Source organism: Anser cygnoides, chromosome 17, assembly GCF_040182565.1.
Source record: "Anser cygnoides isolate HZ-2024a breed goose chromosome 17, Taihu_goose_T2T_genome, whole genome shotgun sequence".
Taxonomy (NCBI): domain Eukaryota; kingdom Metazoa; phylum Chordata; class Aves; order Anseriformes; family Anatidae; genus Anser; species Anser cygnoides.
Window position 1 is genome coordinate 9664399 of NC_089889.1, and position 27090 is coordinate 9691488.

Below are 27090 nucleotides of genomic sequence, written 5' to 3' on the forward strand. Positions count from 1 at the left end.
AGCTAAAAAGCAGATTTTACCTTGTGGCCCAACCCAGCAAGAAGCATTTAGAAAGCATTTGTTCCTACATTTCAGCTCCTTCACCTGCGCGTCTTGGACAAAATATTTATTTCATGAATAAAAACTGTCATTAAAGATGAATGAGAAGCTGAAGAAAAAAAATACCACATTTCTCCAGGAGAAAGGTCACAATACAATGAACAGTGGCCAGTACACAAATGTGCAGAACGATGTGAATGATGTAGTGTATAAACTAAAACTCAGTACACATCAAAAGATTTGCAACAGACACAAAGTCTAAGGTCTTTTATTATATTTTATAGATTAAATATATCTTCAGTAGAGTCTCTTTTTTTAAAACACACAGAAGGAAAAAATACATTCTTCATGTACATATGAAATACTGACCATGTAGCAGGGACCATGTACAGTGCAAAGTATGAACATAGCTACACAAGATATCACCACCTTGGACGATTATCAGGGTTTTGTTTTTTTTAAGTAAAAATTGAACAATGCAACATTTCTGCTTCCAAAGAGAAATCCATACACATCACTTCCATAGCATTTTGTAGAATCATGCAGGAAAGTGTTTTTTTGTTTGTTTTACTTTTTAAAGGTATTATAAAATCCTTGCATTGCATGAAAAATTATCAAACTCCCCAAGCTTTACCTCTTTCACACATTCATAATTGTAGTACAATTTTAATTGTGATTGCAGCCCAACTCCAAAAATCCAGGGACAAAAATAAATATATATAACCTGATAAAGAAAAAGGAATGAACCAGACTGATTGTTGCAATGTCTAGGAAACATGTACCCACATGTACACACACATACACAAAAGGTGGAAGATAGCAAGGTGCGACTGAGTATCTCCTATTTATTACAAGTCTGGAGCGAGGGCACTGGGCCACGTGTTTCACTTCAGCAGTGAATCTTCAGACTCTTTCAGTATGGGATGTCATTCTGGTAGTACTGGATCATGTCGTATGTTCTACTCCTAGAGGAGAAAAGCAAAGCCAGGGTAAATGAAAGTTAGAAAAAAACAGAACACGGTATCCATTGTCACGAAAACAAACATCAAGATCCTACAGAAATAAAACATAGGTGAAGCAAATTAACTTATAATCAAAACCAGTCTTACACACTTTGAAGGCATTGTGAAGGCCCATTTATTGTTATGGACAGCACAAAATGTCCTGCTCTTGTTTAAATTAGCTAAAAAATTTCTTCTGTGCTTCTCACTGCGGTAAGAACAGTAAGACATAAGATGGTGCAGTTCTGAACACAACACATTCGTGCTGCAATTGCAGCTTGGAACCTGTTTGGATAAACCAGAAGCACCTCATGTTGCATTGGCCATTTGTTTTAGGAGAAAGAAATGCATAATGAACAACGCAGGTCTGTACAGATCCAGGATCATGTGGATATCAAAGTAACCTCAGGGAAGGAGAATGCTAATAATGAAAAAAAGTGCAGGGGAAATAGCCACATTAATAGCATCATCTCTGATGAGTGACTGAACAAACATATCTAAGCCTTGTTACAGACAACTCAATTAATCCACGGACAGAGCTTACTCAGGTCGCAGACTGACCATGCCACAAGCAGAGAAGCGCAAGCTTGCCACAACTAAGTTGTCTCTGATGAACACAGCAGTGTGACTGAGTTCACGAGTCCCAATATTAGAGTTTTATAGCAGATGCACCAGCAGGCACTTGATCCAATTAAGCTCTAACAGGGCTGTATCTGAGCCAATGAGCCTTACTGTTCCGAAGATGAACACGTGCACAGCTATGCAAGACTTTGTATTAGATTCCCCAGCATATTCCACAAAATTTGCATTAACTTGGACACATACATACATACATACATATATATATATACAGGTCAGGTGACAAAACCGATGTATTTTATGATAATGAACAGTTAGATATGGTTCATATCACTGATGGAGTAGAAGCAAAAGCTACAGATGGAGAAATGTCAATAGCAACCCTTATCAAAGGTGATAAAACATGTACTTAAGATATTTGAATATTAAATTTATTGTACATATTAACTACATTAAAATTACAGTTTATGCATAACTTCCTTTCATGTTTTTTGTACAAGATACTAAACTACTTATGTAGATATTATACTAAACTGTAAGATACTTGAAGGGAAAAAAGCTACAGTTGATTGACTAGCTTGTCATTATGATTATTTTTTAAATTGCTAATTATCTTGACAGAATTGATTATTCCATTCAGCATACTGAATAGCAGATCACAAATGAACGTGGCCCAGCTACACAGATATTAAAACACTGCATTGCCAGTGCTCTCTACTTGAGAATTTTTTCCCTACCCAACATTATACAGTAAGTAACATATGGTCTAGCAAAATTATTAGCAGATTAATGTTAATATCAAATCACAAGAAAGTTAGTGGGAAGATTGGAACTCATTCATAAAGAAGAGTCAAATACATTTTTGTGAAGAATACTAGCTTTGAATTTCAGAAGGATATTCAAGCAACTTAATACCTGCAAGCTACTATAGAAAAGACTCTGAAAAGACACTGCAGTCGTGTTGCAGATTCATTCATACTCAGACAAATGGGCCATGCACATTTCTTTTTAAGAAACCTTCTCCTTACAAATAAAGGACAACAAACTTCAAGATAATCCCTCTTTACTCTGTCCAGAAAGCATGCTATTCCTGTTGCCATCCAGTACTGTTCTTTACAATTTATCCCTTCATAGGTGAACCTACCCTACACAAACAGGGATACACAAGTAGATGTATCACCTCAATAGTACAGTTGGGCATACCCCAACACAGAAGACAAAATGCTTTACTTTTAGACCAGACATTGACTCTAACAAAAAATCTATTCTTTAGACTAGCCAGTCTTGCTGTTTGACCAGCCTGGACTTTCCAACAGCCTTCCTTTCCAACAAAACGGAGGAGACACAATGCGTTCAGAAGCAAAGCTCGTATCTATTATTATCGCAAGATCAACTAAACGTTTGGCGTCTGAGTGATAAAAACTGTAGTTTTTAGCTCTGCTCAGATTCACCAGCTTATGGGTTCACCTTTCCTTTGGTTGTAGAGACAAGACATACATAGATGGCAAACCTGTTGCTGAGGAAACAATTCTGGATGATCTTGATGATGAAAGTTGCAGCCTCCCGTTCTGTCATGTTGGGGCTGAACCTGTGTCTATATGCAAAAAAAAAAAATCACAAAAAGTGAGAGTACAAATTAGTGTACTTTCTTTTGAGCATGACACAAATGTGTCTTTGTAAAAGCTCAGCCTGCTGTTGGTTTCACTTACCTACTTCCTGTGAGACTACTTTGTACAAACTAGGTAATATTTTAAAAGCACTTGCCTCTATTTTTACAGTGGAGACAGAGGCTACGAACTTTTGATCAGTTTAGTGGTAACTATAGGAACAGCAGATCCCTCTTTCTAGACAGCTGATGCTTTTAAAATATCTTTGTGCCTAGCAATGACCTGGAGCTCCAGCCCATCATACTTCATGAAACTGTGCTTACGTTTAGGAAATTGTAGGAAGTTACATGCAGGAAATACTGAGTTAACTCCGGAGTCATAAGCCCAAAGGGCTGTTTAAAAAAATCACATCATAATTGTGTTTGCATAAACAATGTTACAACATAGTCCCATTCATTACTGCATTATCCACAGAACAAATTCAAGTTGCTATTCCTTGGATCGCAACACCATTTCAGAGGACAATAAACTCTGCAATCTGTTACCTCTCATTAAAGCAGACCTTTCCTTTAAGTAGTGCTAAGAACTGAAGTCATGCACTCACACAGTCACTGCACAGCTTGAACTTAATTATATGAAAAGGCCTTTGAAATTCCTACTTTGAGATATTCTATAAACAAAACGTTACTATTTTTACAACAGTAAGAAATTTAAGATATTTGATTAGCATGACAACAATACTCACTGCACAAGCTGTGACAGTGCACATGCTACAAAGAACATATGAACGTTTTCCAGTTCACATAAATGCTGACTTACTTTAGCAGCTTGATTGTCTGCCCTCGGAAACAGGGCAGCCCTGTATCCAACATTAATGTAACCAGTGAGACTACAGCATCCATATAAGGCCTAGAGGAAAAAGAGGACAAAAAGGTTACAGCACTCAAACTTCTGCAGCCTTAGCAGGCAAAGCAGACAAGTTGAGGAGTTCAATGAGCTGAATCACACCTTTTTCTGTAATTAAATCAACACATGTAAACCTCTCTACATTTGCTGGTAGAGCTACACCATTGCTTGCAATCTCTCACTTCAATTAAATCTCACTCCTTTATGTTGGACTACCAGATACTCAGAATGCTGCAAGATGAACAGCCTCAAGGGAAATTATACAAAGCAATACTTTTGGAAATAACACTTCTTTGGCAACAGAAAAGTAAATCAGTGCATCAAAACAGTACAGAGGGCTGAAACCAGCAATACCACAGTAACAGATTATCTGCTACTTCCTAATTACGTAATTCTTTGCTACAAAAGCCAGGCTTCCCTTCTCCCTCCTCTGCTCCCACTCAGAACATTACCTACTATTACTCCACTACTTGGGTGCAGAGCAATATTACTATAGTGGTATATTACTCTAGCATTACTCTAGTAGTATTTTACAATGTTACTGTAGTATTATTCTGCTACCACTTCTGGCTTGACAGAACTTTCTCCAGATTGTTCCCCTTCAAGGAAGCAAATTTTGCATGACTTCAAGACAGCTCCTTCTGGGGCTATTAGCTGAAGAAATTCTGTAAGGTAACATCAATAATACTTCACACTTACGATAGAGCAATCCCTTATCTGGACTCTGTCATACTGTCCTCCTCCTAACCACATCCAACATCTGCTCCATATAAATTTAGTAGTGCTCATGCATGTTAAAGCAAACCTTGTATGCTTGGTATGAAGCTTGGTAAAGTTGCAAGTCTCTACTGTGACTGGCTGGCAATCATAGCTGAAAAGCAGAGCTAACAAAAACCCCTGCATATTTTACAACAGAAATTGTAGCACTTTTTCCTACATAATTATCTCTAGCTGAAATAACGATTAATATGACTGTCCTATTTGGGAAAACAAGAAAGATAACGATTTTCCTGGAGCTTCTTAATGCAAAGTTTTATCAGCATACTAAATTGAGTGAGGAAAAGAGACCGTCACATTTATAAATTGAATATAATACATAAACTTCTCAAATACGTCATACAAAACCAGAAAAACAAAAACAAAACCATGAAGTTAGGCTGTAAAATTCCAGGATTCTTAAGTTGTTTCAAAGATTCCAAGATATAACAGAAAAGTCTGACAAATTCAGACCCCCTACAGACTAGTGTTTATTATTTATCTTCCTATCTGGTTTTAGGCGTGCAAAAGCATCCACCTTTGAGCAGTTAAGACTGCATTACCTGACTGCCAGATAGCCTCTGACACACATCTCCATAAACCATTTGAAAGGAGTTGCCTCCATTTTTCCTCCCATTATCATCACCATCTCATCAGTCAGCTTAATGTCAGGCTCCCATCCCAGATTTCCACCAGGTGAGCTTTCAAACATGAATCCAAAATCTGTGCACAAAAGATAAGTTGCTTCAGAAACTTCGTTGGTTAGTTGTGCACTGTCAAAGCTGACAGAAGAAAGGAGAGGTGGATTTTGCATAATATCTATTTTCCTACCAGCATTTCAAATCCAAATGGAAAAAAGCTTTGATGAAGTGTAAAAACACCAATGAAAGAATCATCACTGTAACACTAGACTATACTCAAGGATGATGACATCAAATAAACTTTGTGCTGAAACATCTGTGCAGTTCCAGAAAAGCAAAGCTAAAGCAGAAGTTACAGCCTTATATAATTACATAAATTTACTTGTCAAATTTAGTTCAGACCCATACACTGATGAAAGAAATCCAAACATACATTTATATATCTATAAATATATATAGTTGTATATATATGAATACATGCATATTTACGTATACACACATAATCCATACACGTGTGTTTATACTTTCCTGAAGCTGGTTAAACCTTGTAAAGCCAAATTTACACAGAAGCAGCCAACACAAATATACACAAAATACTACTAAACAGGAATGAAAAATGCCCTATGTATATTTACAAACCATGAAACCAAATTAATCTCAAATGGAAACGGCTTATTAACTTTTGTGAGCAATACTTTACAGCAGAAGGAAAGATGACTACAACTGACCAATGTGAATGATGTGTCCCTTTTTGTCCAACATGATGTTGCCATTATGCCTGTCTTTAATCTGGAGCAGAAACAGGAGAAGGCTATATGCAGCCATACTGCGGATAAAATTATAGCGAGCCTGTACAAATAAGAAGTTGAAACAAATCATAAGAACACAGAATTTAATAACTCTCCATACCAGAAGCAGATACAGCTGAACATTTTATTCTTTTTCATGATTAGTTTGAAGCAGTGTTCAATGATATTCTCCATATATCTACAGCTGCAATAACTTCTAACTTACTCATAGCTAAAATGGATTATCTGCATCAGAAGCCAGATACAGCATTATGGTAGTCATTATCTAATATTTGTCATTATTTCTTATAGCTAGAATGTTTCTCAGTTGAGATTTTGCTGTGCCTGCCAACTGATATTTTACCTTCTGGAATGCAAGGGTAGACTCATCTCCATATTGCCTTGTAAAGTAATCATACATCCCAAAGTCTGTCTGCCTGCCCAGCTGGTCACGGGATGTACAGTCAGGAATGCATTCAATAACACCGCACTGAAGGGGAAAAAGAGAAACAGGTCTGTAAAGCACACTCCCAACATATATTTTGTTCATGGCTCTTGGCAGTCACACAGGTCCCCCAGGAAATGCGGGGAAGCCTACAGATCACCGAATACAGAATTTCTAGTTAATTCATAAAGAAAGTATATCCAAACTTCAAGAATTTCCATTCAACATAAGACAAGATCTGCTATTTTCCATAGACTTGCACAATGTAGTCCCCAAAATCAAACAACAAACATGAATAACCGCAAACAGCAAAATTTCAGAGCCAAAAACTTTAGAAACACAGGAAGCGGGAGAGGAAAGACTCTCCATGTCAATGGTAATCCAAACATTTGGCATAAGCAATGTTGTCATTATTTCCTTGCAGTATGGAAATTTCTGTGTGCTAGAAGTTTTTTGTGTTTTTTTTTTTTTTTTTAATTAGGATCTATTTTCTACAGTAGTACGGTTAAAGGCCCACTTACCCCAGGAGCTGTGGCGACTACTCTGTATGGAAACACAAAAAGATCCAGGCCTACCAGCTGAAATATGTTCTTGAAGAGATCAATGATTTGTAAAGCTAACATGTCCTGTTATACAAGAAAAAAATTGCATGAACATTACAGGGGTTACGGATCATAAGTCAGATTACAAAAAAGCTCTGAAGAACTCTGAAGTGAACATTAAGTTCCCCCAGAAGGTCTGCAGATGTGTGCTTGTGCATACACGGAGACTCTGGGGGAAATCAAAAAAGGAAAAGATAAATGTTGTTTAAATGGGTAACAAGCAACACAGAAGATTTAACTGCTGACAAACTATGAAGAACAAACTTTTCCATCATTCTTTGATTAAGAGGACTAATAACTCCAGAAATAATGGCAAGCATTCCCCTTTAACCAAAACCAATCAAGCTTCAACATACAAGGTATCGTCTTGGAAAGTACTTTATGTTATCAATAGTTCAAACTGAAAAAGTAAATTCTAAAAAAGAATAAAATGTAAGTCACTGCATTAGATGAACTATTTTGAAAGAATGACCTTTGTTTCCAAACCAGATTTTTCTACAGTGGTACAACACAGTTCTCTTCCCTCAAGCACAAATCAGTTTTCTCCCTCAGTCCACAGCTAGTGGGGATTCTCAAAATTCCAAAGAAAAAAACATTTCCACACTAAGATTATTTCCTTCTTACATACTGTCACTTAAAAATCTGTCTTCTACAACTGCAAAGTCTAGTTAGCTTTGTACCTGTCTGCAGTCATCGCCCACTTTAAAGATAGCTGCCTGCCAACAGATTTTCTTACTGTCTACCCCTTCTTCTGCACTTTCATCTATGGAATCAGAACGACATTGCAGACCTGCAAGAAGAGTACAAAGCAAAACCCAGATGTAGACTTTGATTAGTAACTTTCTATCATGACAAAACCTTAGCACTCAAAACCATAACATTTCACACTGCAGGTTCCACTACAGAATTTTCTGCTTTGCAAGGTGAATTCTGCAAGGCAGTTCCCATTCTATACTGGAATTGGAACATATACATTAAAATAATCTTCGTGATTTACTTGATAAATGCCTGAATTACATTAAGCTAGTCAGCTAGAGTATCCCACAAAATTTATTACAAGAAAAAGGTGCCAAAACATGGAGTTTGTTACACTCTAAAGACCAGAGAAAGGCAATTAATTTATATGTTAGTCTAAAGTAACTGTTCACATTTCTTCAGGACATGTATAGTGGCTTCCTTCCAGAGACTTTTAAAAAAAAGTCTCCATTTTATGCAGTTTCGTTTCTGAGCTGAACCACTGCAGATAAAGTTCAATATGGAAATATTTTTACTGCAGCAGCACAGGTCACTAAAAGCAGACAGTTTTAGAGGAATTGCTGACTCCTCATTAATAGCATCAATGATTAAGACCCATTTACTAACCTTCTTTTTCAAGCTCACTAACTCCACATCGCTTCACTTTAAATTTGGCCAAGTAGGGTGCTTTTGCTGCACTAAATTGTGATAAACACAAAGATGAAGATGAGCACAAGTTAGCCAAACAAGAATTTATAGAAAAAAATATAATGAATTAACTTGAAGGAAGAATACAACAAGAGCATGTTACCTCTGCATAGGAGTTCCTGATTTGTAATCGATGTCCAGAACGATAGCTTCAGGATTGCTGGGCAAGTAGCAGCCTGCAAAATGGACCAGACAGCTGAGAACAAACTCATTGGCCAGTGTGACAGTGACAGTCAGAGAATAACTGCTGTTAGCATCTCTAGCTTCAGTACATGCTTCTGAATTAAATAAATGTTAAAGATAAACTAGAGAGTACAGTCTGTGAGCCAAGAAGGGTGCAGTACCTTTTCCATTAGTCAGCAACTGCAAAACTACAAGAATACAGTTTTAAACTAATACTGTAGAATCTTTATCACAGAAACGTAAAGATAGGGCTTCTCTTACAACAGCCTTTAGTAAGATGTGGCAGCATGTCCCAGTGTACTAGGGAGGACCTTTAGCAACAAAAACATGGTACAAGAATTGAGACTCGTTAGACAGAGGTCAAGACAAGCTTTCATCAAAGTCCATTTTAAAGGGAAGATTCAGATAGGGAAAATATGTTAAAAAATATAAGGATCTTGAGACAATGATGTTACAAGGGCGTCTGATGGGAGAAAAAGGAGAATGAAGGCTTATTTATTGTCCCTTTTCAGATATACATCACTATATTTATCTCTGTGTTACCTAATTTGACTGCAAGCACTTTTGGGCAAGTTTTGATGCACCATGTAGAAATTATTGGCGGCGTAAAAATATTTGAGTTGTTTCAAGAGATAAGCAATCCAACTGTAACAGAAGAGCAGTCACCTAGTCACAAGCATCAAAACTGTGAGCATCCACTTGCCAGACATTTCAACGTTTGCTTGCAGAAAATATAGTACTCATACTGAATGCAAAAAGTCCACTACATTATTAAATTATTTCTTACCAGGTTGCACTTTCACCTCAGACAGGGCACTCAAACAAGCTTTTTTTCTTTCATCTCCTTTAGGAAATGGCCTAGAAAGATAAACGATATTTTATCTGCCTACATACTACCCTTAAGTTTGTTTCAGATTTATACAAAACTTCACAAAATACATTTCCTTCTGTAATGACAAAGATCTCTTACTGCACCTCTTCTTAATGAGTCTTCACTTTGTAGACTTAGTCTTTGCTTTGCAGATCTAATGCTGACTTGATATACAGGTTGCTGACAAACTCAAACAGTAAATGAAATATGAAGACTCTTCCTCATAGAGAAATTCAAGCGTAATTATGCTTTTGCAAGCAGTGCTATAGTTATATTGATATAATTTTCCTTTGTGGACCTTACTCCAGAGTAAGAACATTGCTTTGGAAGTGGTACAAGCTAACTGGAAAAGGACAAGCCAGTAAAATGCCTGTGCAATTACACGCCTAATTTGCTCACATACTTAGCATGACTGCAGGTGTCAACTGGATAATTGGTAACATGGTTAACGATTAGCATGTGCAATTACCCAATTTGCACAGGCACTTGTGTTAACCATCTATTGAAATTAGTCATGTAATTGCAAATTGCACGCTTACCTGGAGTAGCAGCATGTAACTGAAAGGTATTCCTTATGCTCTGGTTTAAGAGGTACAGCAGATTACTGAGGCAGTAACATAACACTTAAGATAATGAAATCATCACAGATGATACATTTGTTCATTTATGCCATCTACAAAGCAAATAGTATCTCCTTTGTGTTGTCTTTACATGGGAGATGCATAAAAAACAGATGTGTTTTAAGTCTGGGGTGCCAAAAAATGCTTGCAATGCACAATTATAAACAGTCGCTTAATTACGACTAACAAATTCATCCTAAATATCAAGATATTCAGACCCTAAGGCCCCATTTTAACTCATCCTACTGGATGAAAACATTTTGACACACACATGAAAGACACTTAATATTTGATAGTTTTTGCGAAACAAGTGTCCTTTAGCCCAATGCCCTTATACTGGTGGTTTGCAAAGCTTCATTTTAAAAGAGGTACGTTCCAGGATATACATTTTAAATGCCTTTCAAATACTTGAACACACCAGAGAATAATTTTAAAATATGCAATAAAACCACACTTACAGACTTACAACTTTTGTGCTGAGCTGCTGCCATCCACTGGTGAGCTTTATAAAGTTAAATTAAATATCTTGCTGCAGTCAGCAGTGAGAAACTGTGAGCAAGACTTTCAGTTTTAAAGACACACAATCCAGTGCTTGTGAAACCACATCTTTCTCCATAACCATGGGAATTCTTTTCCTTCCATTTAGGAAGGAAGGAAAAATACAAAAATGTTATAGATGTTTCAGACAGAAGAACTGCTGGTCCAAAGCACACAGATCAGACCAAGTATAAAATATCAATGTAAAATGAGCCTTTGCATCCTATTATGACTCTTAAGTTACATTAAAAACAAAATCAATTTCTTACCATATAAGTAATTAATTCTTTTTTTTTTTTTTTCCTGAAAACACTATCTTCAAAACCACTGAAAGCACCTTAGCCTTTTAACCATGACACTGGGAATTTCCAGAACTATGAGTCCCAGAAGAGCACAATCTCTGCAGTATAACACTTACTTGATAATGGCTGAAACATTGGTGATTTTATTAAAGAAATCAAATTCCCGCTGATAGAACTCCTTGGCTGGGCCAGATAATGAGCCAGTTATCTCCTCTACTAGCTGCTCCAGGAGTTCCCCAATGTCAGCTGCATGTGAAAAAGGAAGCATCTGCATAAGAAGCTTATTTTTAAAAGCTAAATATTATGGGTGACGGGAATAGCCACCTATGGGTAGTATTCAAAAGAAAAAAGTATTGACGCAAACATTGCTGCATCTCTTTTGATACATTCTGTCAGGCAGAACACTTTCATAGAACGGGCATGGACCCTATCTCTAAAAATGGAAGAAATTCCCAGTTAAAAGGATTCCTCCTGCCAAAAGCAAAAGCAAGATTTATTCTGAACTAAGGCAAGGAGTTAAACTAGATTATATTTTACAGCACTCACGATCTTTTTGGTGTCCTTCTTCATCCAGGTAGATATTAGTTTTCATGTTCCAGATGAATTGGTGAGCCAAGAGCTGGGATTTGGCAGCTGCCCACAGGATGTATTCTCTAACGTAACCCATCTGCAATCATATCCAGTTCAGTAAGCAAAGATCATTACAACTCAAGCAGATTAAATTTTACTGTTTCTATCAGCAATTCTTCAAACTCAAAAATATTTAAAAGATGAAAGGAAGACCACTGCAATCAAATTCACATTGTTAAAAACCCATTTAAGAATGACAGTGTATTTTAACAGGTAGGGAATTGACCTGTTTTGGAATTGAACTGTTTTCAGCTTTATTACTAACCTATTCCACTACTCTAACTTCCCACCTCTGTGCCATTTACTATACATTCTATTTGGATTTCAAATCTCCTTGAGATCTGGGCATCTCCTAGTATGTGTACAATGCACAGGAAATGCAACAGAGGCATTGGTCTTGCTTGGCATCACTAAATGTTCCTGTAATATCAGAAATGTAGACAATTACACAGACTGAACATTTTGGTGTCAAGAACAACACATCTTGGCACAGTTCCACAGAAATTCTAGGTAATAAGAACAAACTTACAAAAGAATTTGAAATGTATAAGGGAATTCTACTCATTCCAGGGACGGCATTCCCTTTCCTCTACTTGCAGCTGCCACTTTAGTCTGTGAAGGTTTCTCTGTTTGACTAACAAGACATCTGATGTTCATGATCTGCACTGCAGAGGTTATTTATAAAAAGTTCTTAAAAAAAATAACTATATAGTGTCACCTACTTTACTGTCTGTGGACGTCTTCATCTGAAAATAATGCACCAGCCAAAGTTCACACACCTTATTGGCATACAACAATGACCTCATATTAATGAACTGTGAACTTGGTCCTCAAACTTTGCTCCTTACTTCTGCAAGATAAAGCTAAGGTCTGATTTCACGTAGGTGATGGAAGAGTGAGACACCCCTAAATGTTTTTTCTGGATAACTCCACAGCAAAATGCTTAAGGAGAGTGATTTTAATTTCATTTCTTTACTGCTTGTCTCATGCAGACCTTCAGAAGCCATATTCAGAGTCCTCAGCTGAGGGTTCCCATACCAAAATTTTGCTCCTGACCAGATGAGCTTCATAGCCTCTGGTCTCTCAGGTTTACTTGTTCATAAAAGAGGTGTACCCAAAGCAAGTTAGCCTCTACAGACATTTGTATTTTATATATTAGATATAACATAGTAATAACCAGCAGTAGTTTAACCTTAGAGTTTGACTAATTTGCAGTTTTAAGTCTGAAAGCTGTTTTAGAAGTTTGCTTGGTTCATATACATCTGTTTCAGATCCTCACCTTATCATACCGTAGTGCCTGAACAATCTGTGGAATGTAGAATAAAATGGCATCCTGGAAAAGAAAAGTCATCAGGGTTTTTATTGTTATTGTTTTAGCACTCAAGAATGGAAGACAGGTCACATGCACAGAAAAGCTTCCTTCAGTTACATGATGGAACAAAATTTCAAATACCACTGCCTCTTCATTTTAAACTCTATACACACACACACATCATCTTCTCAAATCAAAGGATTTTTTCTGCCCTTTCTGACTTCAAAAATATCATTAACAATCACATATTTTATAGTCCTAATACAAGTTTAACAAGGATTAAAAATTATCCAGAGAAATAAAAAGATCTGAAAGGAACTATTTGAGAGGAACACTCTGAAGAATTCAACGTGGTGTGATTTATGACACAAAAGTTGGAAGTACACAAGCCAGTATTATTTGGGATGATCAACTTTAAATTTTCATCCCAATCTATTCACTCTCCTCAACGTGGTGTGCCCATTCCATATACATGTCTCTCCACTGTATTAAAAACTGAGAACCAACTGTCACAATGACTAAGATCATAACCACACTTGAAGCATTAAGGCTGTCTTGGAACTCATCTTACCGGAGGAAAAGATCGCAGGACTTTAACCCCATACTGAGCTGTTAGAGGATGAGGTGGGTACATGCTTGAAAAATAGGAAAGGCCAGTTGGTGGATCCGTTGGTGCCCAGCACAGAACGTGGCTGAGCTCAGGTGCATCAGCATCAATTGTATGCCAGGTAACCAGGTACTGGAAAAGCAGGTCAAACACATTAGGAGTTTACAGCATCCAGTAATGTCTCGGTAATACACAGCAGAGCAGACAGTGATGCTATTATCTAGCTTACTATAGCAAGCCAAATGAAATATACGTTTTATTTTACAAAATCACAGCTATTTTATCTAAAGCATTTTTCCCATGGAAATCTAACTATTGGAATCATCTCACCTCACAGATCACCAGATGAAATTAGTGAATCAAATTACTAAAAGCACAAAAGAGGAGTTCTAGCATGGGGAGAAAGAAGAAAAAATGAGCCCTTTTGCAACAGTCAAAGAAGGTGCAGCTTTGTTCTTGTTTATTTTGCAAGTGACAAGACTGTCCCTCACATGACTAGAATGCTTTACTGCAGATCAACATGATGAGTCTTCTCCATTTTAAGAGGCTTTGCCTCTTGACACAGAGAATGGGTTAAGCTTGAAATAGCTTCAGCAGCAGTGCTCACCGTGACTTGGTCCTCGGGTCTTTTTACACATTATGCAAAATGAACAGAAATGGTGGCTGTACTGCAAGTGATTAGTTTTCAGACATTCTGTATATGGTGACAATAAGCCCGATAGCAAGAGCTAACTAGCCACCTATTCTTATTCCTGTGATTCTTGCCTCAGTATCTTATTTCCAAAGCTGTTCTGTCATTTTCTCCTACGGAAATATGCTTAGCACTAGAACATACACTGTGCTAAGTAAAGACTGTATTCTCCAATGTAACTGAATGATTTCTGGGGCTCTGTGACAGTATAAATATTCACAATTACCTTTATTGCTTCAGGAACATCACTAACAGCTCCTGGGTCCAACCGAACCAGACGAGTCACTTCTGTTCCAATAGCTTCAGTGTTCTTAAATCTACGTATAACCAGGAATATAATACTCTTATCAGAAAATTGTGAAAACCTCTTCTAATTATGCTGTGAACTACAAAAGGCATAAATGTATATGCTTAATAAACAAATAGTCCAACTATGAAATAATGCACACTGAGGGAACAATATGCTGTCAAAAAGGGATTCTGGAACAACTGGTCCTCATCCAGTGCTTTGTACAAACCACTAGCGTTTTAGCCCATTATTGAATTCTTGACTGAAATATAATGTCTGGGATTCTACAGAAACCTGCGCACAGAATTCTATTTGGCAAAAAGTATCACTGTTGTAATGGGGAAAGAATTTCCTTTCCCTTCCAAAGCCAACTATGCTAATTCTCCTAGAATACTTATTAAAGTGCAAGCCAATATATAGCTAGAACATTTCATTCAAAGATACTTTAGAACTGTTTAAATGCTACGCCTGCTAATGGGTTAAACACTATTAAAAAACAAGCATAATTCTTGCTGAACAAAACACTAAGTGTTAGCATAGAATGGATGGAAAGAATGGAAACCAGATGCCGCTAGAGCTTAAGCCAAATCACTATCTTTTAAAGTAATCCACTTCTTTATATTTGAAAGGTCTCAACCAGCTGTGAAAGCATATAAGGAGGCTGTAAATGGGAGCAAGCAGCATCAATACTTACAGTATCAGTATTCACTCAACCTCTAAGAAAGGCAGCAGGAATTACATCAGATTTTTCTTTTGAAATTTCTCACCTGGTAGGGAGCTGTACAGCAAGATGAGGAGAAATGCTCCAAGCCAGATTCACATTATCCTTCCATTGCTTCTCGCTAAGACTGATATACTTAGACCTCCAGTTTGCAACACTGCTCTCTCCAGTTTGATCCAACTCTAGTTCAGGGGAGGAGAGTGGATTGTACCATGTGATTAAGCGTTCAATCTCAGTAGCCTGAGGGAAACAGAACAAAATACATATCTTCCAGAAGAAGATAAAATACTCCCATTTCACCCTCACAAGATACTTTAGGCTATGCATCCTGCAAAGACAACACACTTATAAATTCATACGGTTTCCCTGTTCTTCTAAACACTCACCAGCAATGAGAGCAATAATGTCCTTCGCTTCATGTAGTACTTGTGTAGCTGTGTACCTCTGTTAGTCTTCTTAGACATTCCTTGAGAAAAAAGATAAAAAAAGTTTTCAGTGACTTTTGTTCTGTATGTTAAATGCTGCTTCCGATCTGTCTACACCCGGCAACATCAACACATAAGAACTGAATCACCGTAGGACACCTTAAATTTACACTGGAGTGACCTCAAAGTCAGCACTGCAGCTACTCATTGTGCAGTTGTTCTCTGAATATATGGAGTACAACAGGCTACAGGGATACTAGTTTAGCCAATGTTGCATTCACTTTAGAAACACAACAGCCTATTATAGAGTACAGTTTATAATGGTACAAAACACACTTCACAGTTCAATGCCACTCTGATGACCCCAAAAAAAGCACTAGGGGCATGCCTGTGGAAAGCAATTTCTTTATGGATTTCAATACGTCTTGACCTCCATTCTTATATCTTCTGTACTACAGAATTTAACATTCTATCAAATAAAACAGGTAATTCCAAAACTTTGCTGCTTGCTGTCAGTGAGACTATTTTTTTTCTCCTCTCCAGAGTTGGCATTGGTATGTTCTCCTCCCTCCAGGAGGAGAACATGAGCCCAATGTTAAATACTGACCTTAAGCAACATCTGCATACAAAATACGCTGTAAAGTTGGCTGGTTAGAATTGAAAAGATACCTGATTTTTTAGATATGGTCGACATGCCACTGGACAAAGGGTAGGTATTTATCCATCCTTGTGTAGCCTGCTGCCGAGACCCAACATTGATATCGAGGTTGCTCCTGGTGTCTTGATTATCTAATAACAGAACACAGATCTGATGTAGAATTTAACCAAAGAAACAACAGGCTTTTGAAACTGCAAATAAAAGAACTTACCAGGTGGCACAAGTTGGCTCGCTGTCAGATACTTTTTGTCTGAGAACATTGCTGTCCAAAACTTGATCAATATGCTGATATCCTCACGAAGCCTCTTTTCCCCTTGCGTAGGAAACTTTGAAGGACAACTTAAAGAAATCATACAAATAATATGAAGTCAAATATATTATATTAAAAAGGAGGGCCACAAATTAATCACAACTTTTTTTCATTCTGACCAGAGTCTTCAAGGATGAGACTACACATCACTATATTTTATCCTCATTGCTTCATTCTGTCTGACTGAAGCTTCCTATTATAACTAAGTTTCCTATTATAACAGAAGTTTCCTATTGTAACTGCAAATTAACATGGCAGCCTGTCAGCATCTTGGATTCGACATTTAATGTTATGACTGACTAACCTCCTTACACTGTCAGACATTCCTGTTAACTACATTATTTTCTGCTGTGTCCACATCAAATCATGAAATCAAATTCAATGTGGGTGTATTTTAAAATGATAAAACTGCATTTCAGCCATACATTCTGTAATAGCAGCCTTTTACATCTTATAAATCTAGGTACAGTTTTGAGCATTAAGTTACCAAAATAAGGTAAGGAAGAAAAGAACAAACATCCCTGAAGATACTACCTTATAAACCACACATAAAAAAATGGAACTTACACCTAAGCCTCATCAAGATGGTTCATGAACTACACCGAAGCACAAGGAAAATAAAAGCCTTTGTTAAAATGGGCAAAAACACGAAAGGAAGTGAAATCACTAGAACAGAAAGACAGTTGGTGCTTTGAACTATCATGGAAGGTTTAGGAAATCAGATACACACACACACACTTTTAGTGAGTAGTTGCAAGTAAAAAAAAAGTACCTGAAATAATCAAAGGCAGTGGAATAAATCTTCTCCCTCAAAACATTTCGAATAGTTGCATTTGGAACCACATCAGCATGCAGCAAAGACAACCCCAGAGTCAGCAACCTAATATACAAAGTATTTACAGAATGAAAATTTTGGCATTCTCGAAATGGTGACCAACGCAACACCATACAAACCACAGTTACAGCTATACTACAGCTATAATCCCATTTAGCTCACTGGAAAGTGTCTGTTTCTGAGCTCTTGGCAACTATTTTGTCATCAGTCTGTTCCTAAGGTTGTGATGACCAAACCATAGAAAGTTAAAGCCCTCAAGCCACAAATGCGAAAATAATTGATGGAGCAAAATTATTCCCAAATGATGCACTGACTAGATCGATGATCTGGACAATTCACTACACAAAATAATCCCATGAAGTTTTCTGAAGCACCAAAATGACTTTCAAACTAAAGTTAGCTACTTCTACTTTGAAAACAGAGCTTAGACTCTTTATAATTCAAGTCTTTTAAAAGAATTTTCACCACTTCAAGCCAAGGACAAGATATATATTTAGTGTTTAGTTCTTTGCTCCCATATAATCTTATTGTTTTCAACAAGGAAGAAAACCCTGCTCACTTGAAACGGGGTCCGATTGCTGCCACATGCCGATTCAAACTGCCCTTCGCCCCTCCAATGTTCAATGAAAGTGACCGCTGGAGCAGGCTGGAGAAGATCTCTATTTGGTCAGAACTGCAGTACTTGGCTATTTCAAATCTCTGCACCAAAAACTGAGAAGGAGACAAGACATGCTATGCTTTCTTTGATGTTTTTTCAACTCGAAAAAAAAAACAAAAAACACATGAATAAACCAGTCTCTTCTGTTTCAAACACCTTTCTCCCTCCCAATTATTATACTCCTCTAAAAATAGTGTGTCCCTGGGGCTTTGTGACAGAGGGACTACCATCATGACTCCACTATCTTTCCAAATCATAAGAACAATAAGTGCAAAGTAGCTTAATCGCAGCATCACTGCAACACCATCATAGGTGGGACATTCCAGAAGAAATACACACCTCTATCCAGATGTAATGTGGGGTGACCTCTGGCGGACAAGGCCTTGGCTGGCTCTCTTCTGAGGCTGCTAATGGATCTGCTTCTTTCTGCTCAGCAGAAAACAGGCCAACTTTCTGCTCCACTGTCATTTGCCAGGCTCCTGCCATTTCCCGCATGAACTGCAAAAACAAAGGTTACAGCGTTTCCTGTTTCAAGAGCATCTTCTTGTATGGGAAGCATACTATTTCTCCACAGAGCACACAATGACCTACTACTTCGATTAAAATTCACTGCAGCACTAATGGAGAGGCAAAGACAGGTGTATAAACTCCACCTGAAGTAAAATGTCTTTCACATCCTAAATCACAAAGGGAAGAAGGACTCCTTTGGGAGTTCAGCTAGTAACAGAAGGACTAGAGGGAACAGCAGACAAGTGCTGTATTTTGTTGAAGAGGCCCAACTGTTAGATCACCTAGTGCTGTCCTTTCTCTCCCTCTGCTAAAGGTTACCACCTTTAACACTGGGTCGACTCGCAACAGAAAGATGACACAAATTCACTTTTGCTGAACCTTCTCTAGGAAGTGGCACCATCTAATAGAAAGGAGGCCAAGAAACTGTTGATGGTTATCTGATCTCCTCAAAAAGATACAAAGAAATTTCCCAGAAGCCTAAGAGAAGAAATTAAACTATTGCTTAAGAAAGCTAAACACTGAAACGTGCATAGAACTGACGTACGTAAATTTTTAGATAGATGATTATATCCAGCAAATTAAATATTTAGTGCTCACTAATTGCAGCAATTACCCCAGGAAGCTTTCTCAGCCATGTGTGGACTGTCACTTGACCATGCTGAGTTGGTTTATTACTATTAGATTCATCCTTACATCAGAAATACAGCTGGTCTAGCCTGCTACAGGATTAGTACCTTTGCAAGCCTATTTTTTATGCAAGGGAGCAACGCCAGATACTAGAGGCTCTGAATGATGAGTAGAGACATTAATTATTATTTGCTTTAAAACAGCATTCTATAAATCATGGTAGTTCAGGACCCGATTCATGAGCAGCTCAGGTATCTCAGCAGCAAAGTACAGCTGAGAACCCAACAGTTTTCCCTGCTGCTGAGAAAGATCCATTTCCCACACTCCACATAATGAGCGAGGGTGTTCAGACTTCCAACAATACATAAGCAGAAATTTCCTGGCAGGTTAAAGTGATTAGCAATGCATTTAATATCCTTGTTTGACACAGATTCACAACAGCTGTGAATCTCTCCCTATATTCTCTCTTCCCCCCTCTTGCGGTGGCAGAGAAAGAGTAGTTAGAAAGCTTCCTACCGGCACTTCTATTCCATTCTTGGCAGCAAGCAGCCACTCCCAGCAAGCAATTGCTGTTTCCATGCCATGTTCATTGAACATTCGCAGAGGACCCCAACACAGATGATGAAGTAGCTGGGGATCACAATCTGAAAACAAACATTCACACAGATTTCTTCAGCAGAATAAATAAATGCATCATCAACAAGAAAATCGGTAATAAATAGCTTCTAGCTTAAGCACCCTTTCCTTAATATAAGCCTGACCGAAAAATCTCCAAATGCAGCTTTGCATCAAGTTGATGCGTATGGGGTTTGTATATAGGTAGCTTTTGTAGTTCATTAATCTCGGCATTCACATCCAGAAAGCAGAACTCCATTTGGTTTTCATTACCTTTGCTGCTTATTAACAGTGCAGTCAACTTAAACATCGCCTGGGTGTAGAATTCAGTCTGACCCAATTCAAGAGCATCATTCAGCTCTTTGACCATCAGTTTATTCAGGTCAGATGTTCGTCCTGTAGCATTTGAGAACTGAATCATTCCAGAAACCTGTAAAATATAATGAGTTTTTCAACAAAGAACAATATTTTTAGGAGTCTACTTTGGTATTGGTCACGTGCTGAGTAAGGATATCCACAACAAACAGGTCTCTCTTCTTTCTACGTTGCTAACGCCACATAGCTTTGTCTGCAGTCTAAGAATTCTGTACAAGACCAAGAGTAAAATGAGCTCCTTAATAACATAGGAAAATGATACCCTTTATCCTGTAGGAATTTAGAGTCCATGTTTAAAAGACCATAGAATCATGGAACAGTTTAGTTTGGAAGGGACAACATCCCCTAAAAAGCTATGCTAGAGCTGGTGAACACTCCACACGCTCAGAAAAGTATGTACTTACCTCTCCTGCATAGCGGTTGCGCAAATTTAGAGAAGCCATGAAGTTGGAGTAGTCCTTCTTCACACAAGTAGGTCTTTCAGTTAGCTGGGTTGCCTATGACCAGACAACATATAGCTGTTTATACTGTTCATATCCAACCACTTATCTTTTTTTCTATTTATACCTTTACCTATGTTTTAAGCTTAGTTTTCTTTGTGCTTATAATCACAATAGTATCAGGTCCACTACAAACAACAGTTGCAGGACTGATAAAAATGAAATAAGGAAAATGCGCCTTAATTCCACGTACACAGTTTGAAATTTTTTAAGGTTTATACAAACACACACTTTTGAAAGACCAAAAAAAGCATTAAAAAGGTAGTAAAATTCTAGAATCTGACAGCTTTCTAAAAGTGCTTTTGTCACTTGATTGGTCACTTCGCTGCCATATTTCTTTCAGTACAGTTCTTAGGATGCAGGAGGGCCATAATCAAAACAAGTACTGTGAACACATTAGGAAAATGAGAAAGTTGTTTCTCTTATTTACTTTCCAGTTTTAAAGTTTCTTCAAGCACAGTCTCTATTCTTCTCATTTCTCACCTTGCCTCTTTAGAAAACAAGCTGGCTGACAATGCAACATATTCTACTGGATGTTTCTTCAGGAAGTCAGAAATTACAACCACATATGAGAAAAGAGGAAATGTAACAAACTGCATACAACTGCATGAAACGCGCAATGCAAAAGTATATTTTGAGTGTACCTGTGTAAAATTAGAGCAAATGGATGTGGCTCACCTTACTATTCTAGAATGCAGCTTGTTTCAGCCTTATACAAAGATACTACTTTCAAACCACTAAAAATCATCTCTAAACAACTCTTAAAAGCCATTAGATATGTTTTTATTTTCTTGCTTGTTACTACCCTACTTTTCAGTAATATACAGTACAATAATGTGATTGGAAGATACTTTGACTTGAGATGGAAAGAAGTAAGTATCTGAGTACTTTTCAAGTGCTACAACGAAGATGATTTAGAAAATCTGTATTATGTGGCTAACTAATTTTGTTATAAAATTAACATGACAGCTACACAAGCAAATACTCACGCCCAAAGTGGTGTTCTGTCTGTTGTAGCCAGCAAAGTGCAGAACACTTTCTGTAGCCATAGCCAGTCCTGTGTGCTGGGACAAACCTGATACCCAGTTCTGATGTTTGTTTAGGTATTCCTGATGTACACAAAAAAATTGTATTTGTTGGAAAATTACTATGTTTTTTAAAACAAGGCAGCTCATAAGCAAGTGTTGCAATATTACAAACTACCAGAAAACTTAATTACACATGCATCTGACAACAAGTAGACCATCTCTATTCATCCCTTTTAGGCATTACTCCCCGGCAGTAAGAAACTTTGAACACCATCCAAAATACATAAAGAGTAAGCCTTGTTCCATTTTGTAAAGGGATGAAGTGAATAAGGTAATGCTTTAAGGCCGAAGTCCTCTAAAAAGAAAGACTTTTCACAAAAAGAACCTTAAAAAACAAAGTGCTTTGGGCTCCATGGAAGATGAGAATATATTTATTATTTTATATAAGGATAGAATCCCTTGGGATTTTGTTTTTAGGAAAGGAAAGACCAAGTAGATTTTCAGTGTCCAAGATAGTTCTTGAGCCTACATAGAAATTCTGTTACCAGCTTCAAGAATACAGAATGCTGGTCTAAACAGGATTACATGCTTTCTTCAACTACTGAAAGGGTTAACAAAAAGAGACCTCTATTTTATTGTAGTGAGACTTCTTGTGTACATATACTATTTACTTTATTAGAACATCATAAAGAGTCTTCTGTAGTCTTTGCTAAGTCCTTTTACCACTTTCTGCTGAACTCTGCCACATGTGAGCATTTTCTACGTTCATGCTCTAATTAAAGTCTGTAGTTTACAGTGGTCTCATATATAACAGTATTTCTTTGTATTTGAAAAATGAACTGCATAGATGGAAAAAAACATCCTCCCAAGAGGGAAACAAGTTTTACAACCTAATTACATTTTTCAGTCCACCTGGCATTTTAAGCTAGCTATAATTAAACTTTTCTAGGCAGAGCTTTCTATTATACCGAATTCTGATTTCTGAATTAAGTTCAGGCTGATCAGCTGTTTACAAACCAGTCATATTAAAGATATTCAGATTTAGACTACATCAAAGCAACAATTTTATTCTCTGGCAATGATATAAAGGGAATCTTAGAGTGACAAAAAAAAAAGTAAAAATGAAGCTTGGACAGTTAAAAAAATAAAAAGCAACACAATTTAATTCTGATTTTGAAGATGTACAAGGATTAAATTCTTTCACAGAAACAGGCTCATCACCTGTAGATGAGATTTTGTAACAGAGGGAGCCCACTTCATTGCTTCTTGCAGAATCATCCCACAGCGTGCAGCAAAATCCTTGACTATACTCTAAAACAACAAAGCACCAATACATCAGTAAAATACAGAATATTTAACAGGAGGCATGGGTTTTAATGGTGTAATAAGCAGCACAGGGATTAAGACAGGTTGTAGCAACATGACACAGTTAATATTTTCTATAATGAACAGTTCACTTGGGTAAGCAAAGAACTGTCATACTTCAAGTCAAGTGAAATAATAAGACTCAAAAATATAGATGCCAAATGTCAGATTGTATTAAAAAATCCTTACCTACAAGTAAGCATTTTTTTTTTAAAGTTGGGTTTTTTGTTTGGCTGTTTTTTTAAAAAACGACCATTTAGAGTAGCTCAGAGTTACTTACCGAGACAAAAAAAAAAAAAGAATAAAATTCAGGCATTAATATGCTATATGATATATTAAGAAGGACTGCCTACCTCTCTGGCTTCATGTGTGTCAGGGACAGTTATTCTATATGGAGCATCAGGAATGTCATAGTATGGTTGGTCCTTGTGAATGTCCTACACAAAAACAATGATCAATTCTCAATAAAATAAAATTCATCAGCACTTAACTTGAACAATATAGATAGCACGCTCCCCGATTAAAATGTATGTTTTAACACAACATTTTGTTCATATTTGCTTTCAAAGTCAGTCTGAATAACTCTAAGAGATGGGGTTTATTCCAGTTTGGTTTTCTGTGTAATTCTAAAAATCCAAAGACTTCTCCTCTACGTTTAGTAAGAAAATAAATCTTGATAAAGCATTTCCACCTTCAAAAATACTAATATGTAATATTTCTAGTAATACAGATTAATAACATAGGCTAAATCCAAGAGATATGGATGCACATACACAGACTGGAAAGAATATAATCTCACAACCATTATCATTCAAAAACCAAAAACAAACCAACCATCATCAATTTTCTATTTAAAATAAAAGAATTCATTAGTTACAATCCAGAATGGGTAATCCTATGTTTTCTTAAAGCTAAATTTGATTTTCTGAACATCCGACAACTATCAAGCACTATTTTACTGTCTATGAAACAGAAGTGCAAATTTACTCCTTATGTCACAGAAGTCTACTGTTTAAAATTGATACTATCTTAATGATGAAAGCAAAAGCAGATGAAGAACTCCAAAAAAGGAAATATCAAATGTAGAAAAAAAAAACACAAAAAAATCAGTTCTATGAAAGGGGAAAAAAAAAAAAGGAAATATGCCCCTTATATTCTTAATAGCATCACTAAAAAAGACACTTACTGCACTAAGTGACAGTGAGAGTGTCTGCAGAATATCTAGCATAGTCTTCAGCACCGTTCCACTCCAGAGCAAGTGAGGAAATCTACAGCAAGACAGGATTCAGAAACACAGTAACCATGGAGAACTGAGGAAGGAAATTATTTTATCAAGAAATGGAGCTGCTCAAAGAAAACTATCTCATACTGCACAGAAATCACAAAGCTTGCCTTGGCTCATAACAGACTGGTTCAATAAACATTTGAAAGCTCTCTAAAAAGCAAGCTAAGTAGAGCTATTTCATTAAATAAAGGCAATGTCAGCTCCAGTGGGTGCTTTCCTTTGCTCAATCCACGGAAATGCTAAGTGGACACAGACATTTTAAGCAGTGATTTCAGAGCCTGCATTAAAAATACTGTTGGATGTCATTTTACAAGACCATGTTTCAGAAGTACCAGCCACCAAATCCACATGACTGTTTTCCTTAATTGCATGAATATTCACTAAGCAGTCAATGTGAAAAAAAGAAAAGTGAAATCTATACTTACTTGTCTACCAGACCAGATAAGTACTTGTCTGCAACCCTCCTGATCCTCTTGTGAATGTGGTTAAAATTCACCAGTAAGAACTGAGCATGTCTCTCCAGCTCTTCTTCATTCTCCTTTGTTTTAGGCTAAAAAACATATTATAGTAGTATAAATCCAAGCACGCTTTCATAAACTGAATGAGAACTTGTATATTAATTTTAAATTTTAGTTGTCATGTAACCTACTTTATCAGCCATCATTGTCAGGAAAGCTTCAAACACCTTATCAGCAACAGCTATCACACACTGCATCATTCCTGAAGAATTGAGAGAAGTCAAAGGTTTTCATAAGAACTGTGCTTTCTTTATGCTTAACAGTTACAAATTCTTTATGTTTACCAAGCCAGCATTGAAACAACCAGTTTAAAAATGAAAACAGCATTCTTGGCAAGAATAAGACAACAGCAATCTAATGAATGAGACTCATTGTATTATTTAGTTGCCTGATTTGTTCTAGTCTTGCATGACTGGAGACAACTTCATAGTATTTCAAGTTGCAAGATAACCTAAATAAGTAAACTTACCAGATTTGTCTTTCTGAATTGCTTTATCTTCAAAATAGCAAAACATGACTTGGAAGCGATCTTGGTCAGTTGAACGCAATACCCTAGAAGAGGAAGAGTTCTGCTGTTGTTTTTTTGTTGGTGGTGTGTTTTTTTTCCCTTTTATTTAAACACCTTCAACACAAATCTATGTATTTTAACCCCACATTGCAAACGCCACACTTACAGTAGTGATTCACTTCATGGTAATTTTAAGTTCTACTAAGTGTGATATCGCTATGTTTCTACATTCAGCTAACTGGGCTTAGATGATAAAACACCAGCTTGTCACTGAGAGAGTAACTTTCACACCCCAGGAGCAGGAAATCTGACGATGATGCACTTATACAATCACCACAAACATATAAATACAGTACTATCTTTGGCATTTCTAAAAGCTTTGGATCAATCACCACAAATGCATAAAAATCACAAACATACAATCTTTGGCATTTCTGTAGGCTTTGCTTCTATTGAATTTGCACAATGCAAGTATCACTTATTAAAAAATTGTTCCTAAAATACAGCCAGTATGTTTCTGGAAACTGTTGTACAAGTTAGCTATTGACAAAGTAAAAATGTGATGGGGGAAGTTTCTACCTACTTTCCTTACTGCTAGACTTTCACCTCAGCTTTCAGCTACACACTTCTTTGCATAGCAGTAATGAATACACTTCTAAAGAAAAAAAATATGTGAATTCAGTAAATTAGAACAGTACAACCTAACACACAGTACTGAGAGGGAAAAACACCATAAAAAATGTTTTCACAGCTCCTACATTACACTAATCTCACAGAAGAGATTATCTTTCAGATATTTTATCCTTCTGAAGAGCAAGCACAAGACTTCAATTCTGCGCAGAAGATATATTACACTTGCAAGATAATTCTCTGAAGAACCCTTTTGCCCATCTTTTATTACACCCTACAGAGAGGAGCTCCCATTTTTTGGGCCCTGCTATATTACTCCATCCTTTTACCCATCCTCATTTCTGTACAGTTGAATATTCAGTCTCAGAATCTTCCATGGAGTATTTTGACTCAAAATACTGATCCTCGTTTATCATAGCGCCTGGAAATTCTGTCTTTAACACATACAACTTAAAACGACAACAACAACAAAAACAAACAGGGAAAAAGGTGTGTGTGTGTGTATGTGTACCTCATATACTCTAGGCGGTAAACAGAAAGGAGGTAAGTAGACATGGCAAAGTCCAACTTATTGATCAACGCTGACACCTCTGGAGGAGGATCCAAGAGATTTATTATGGTACTCCGCAGTTCATTTAATTCAGCCTAGAGATGAATACATGCAGTTATCTGA

General features: G+C 37.0%; 1 protein-coding gene across 1 annotated transcript in view; it reads right to left on the reverse strand.

The window, feature by feature from the left end:
- Window positions 1–291: 291 nt before the first annotated feature.
- PI4KA (phosphatidylinositol 4-kinase alpha) overlaps window positions 292–27090 on the reverse strand; it is a 60631-nt gene continuing 33832 nt past the window's right edge. The window contains exons 22-55 of the mRNA XM_013173562.3: window positions 26929–27062; window positions 25749–25831; window positions 25411–25481; window positions 25187–25311; window positions 24663–24744; window positions 23830–23913; window positions 23333–23422; window positions 22073–22192; window positions 20988–21080; window positions 20482–20638; window positions 20110–20237; window positions 18796–18954; window positions 18358–18509; window positions 17736–17843; window positions 16865–16992; window positions 16665–16784; window positions 15957–16036; window positions 15617–15810; window positions 14787–14877; window positions 13834–14001; window positions 13230–13283; window positions 11867–11987; window positions 11437–11566; window positions 9778–9848; window positions 8911–8983; window positions 8727–8797; window positions 8045–8154; window positions 7284–7388; window positions 6682–6807; window positions 6258–6378; window positions 5452–5611; window positions 4046–4135; window positions 3130–3213; window positions 292–1004 (exon numbers count right to left, since the gene is read on the reverse strand). Of these exons, the coding sequence (XP_013029016.2) occupies window positions 953–1004; window positions 3130–3213; window positions 4046–4135; window positions 5452–5611; window positions 6258–6378; window positions 6682–6807; window positions 7284–7388; window positions 8045–8154; window positions 8727–8797; window positions 8911–8983; window positions 9778–9848; window positions 11437–11566; window positions 11867–11987; window positions 13230–13283; window positions 13834–14001; window positions 14787–14877; window positions 15617–15810; window positions 15957–16036; window positions 16665–16784; window positions 16865–16992; window positions 17736–17843; window positions 18358–18509; window positions 18796–18954; window positions 20110–20237; window positions 20482–20638; window positions 20988–21080; window positions 22073–22192; window positions 23333–23422; window positions 23830–23913; window positions 24663–24744; window positions 25187–25311; window positions 25411–25481; window positions 25749–25831; window positions 26929–27062 (3735 nt within the window). The 3' untranslated portion in view covers window positions 292–952. The remainder of the gene's footprint in view (window positions 1005–3129; window positions 3214–4045; window positions 4136–5451; window positions 5612–6257; window positions 6379–6681; window positions 6808–7283; window positions 7389–8044; window positions 8155–8726; window positions 8798–8910; window positions 8984–9777; window positions 9849–11436; window positions 11567–11866; window positions 11988–13229; window positions 13284–13833; window positions 14002–14786; window positions 14878–15616; window positions 15811–15956; window positions 16037–16664; window positions 16785–16864; window positions 16993–17735; window positions 17844–18357; window positions 18510–18795; window positions 18955–20109; window positions 20238–20481; window positions 20639–20987; window positions 21081–22072; window positions 22193–23332; window positions 23423–23829; window positions 23914–24662; window positions 24745–25186; window positions 25312–25410; window positions 25482–25748; window positions 25832–26928; window positions 27063–27090) is intronic.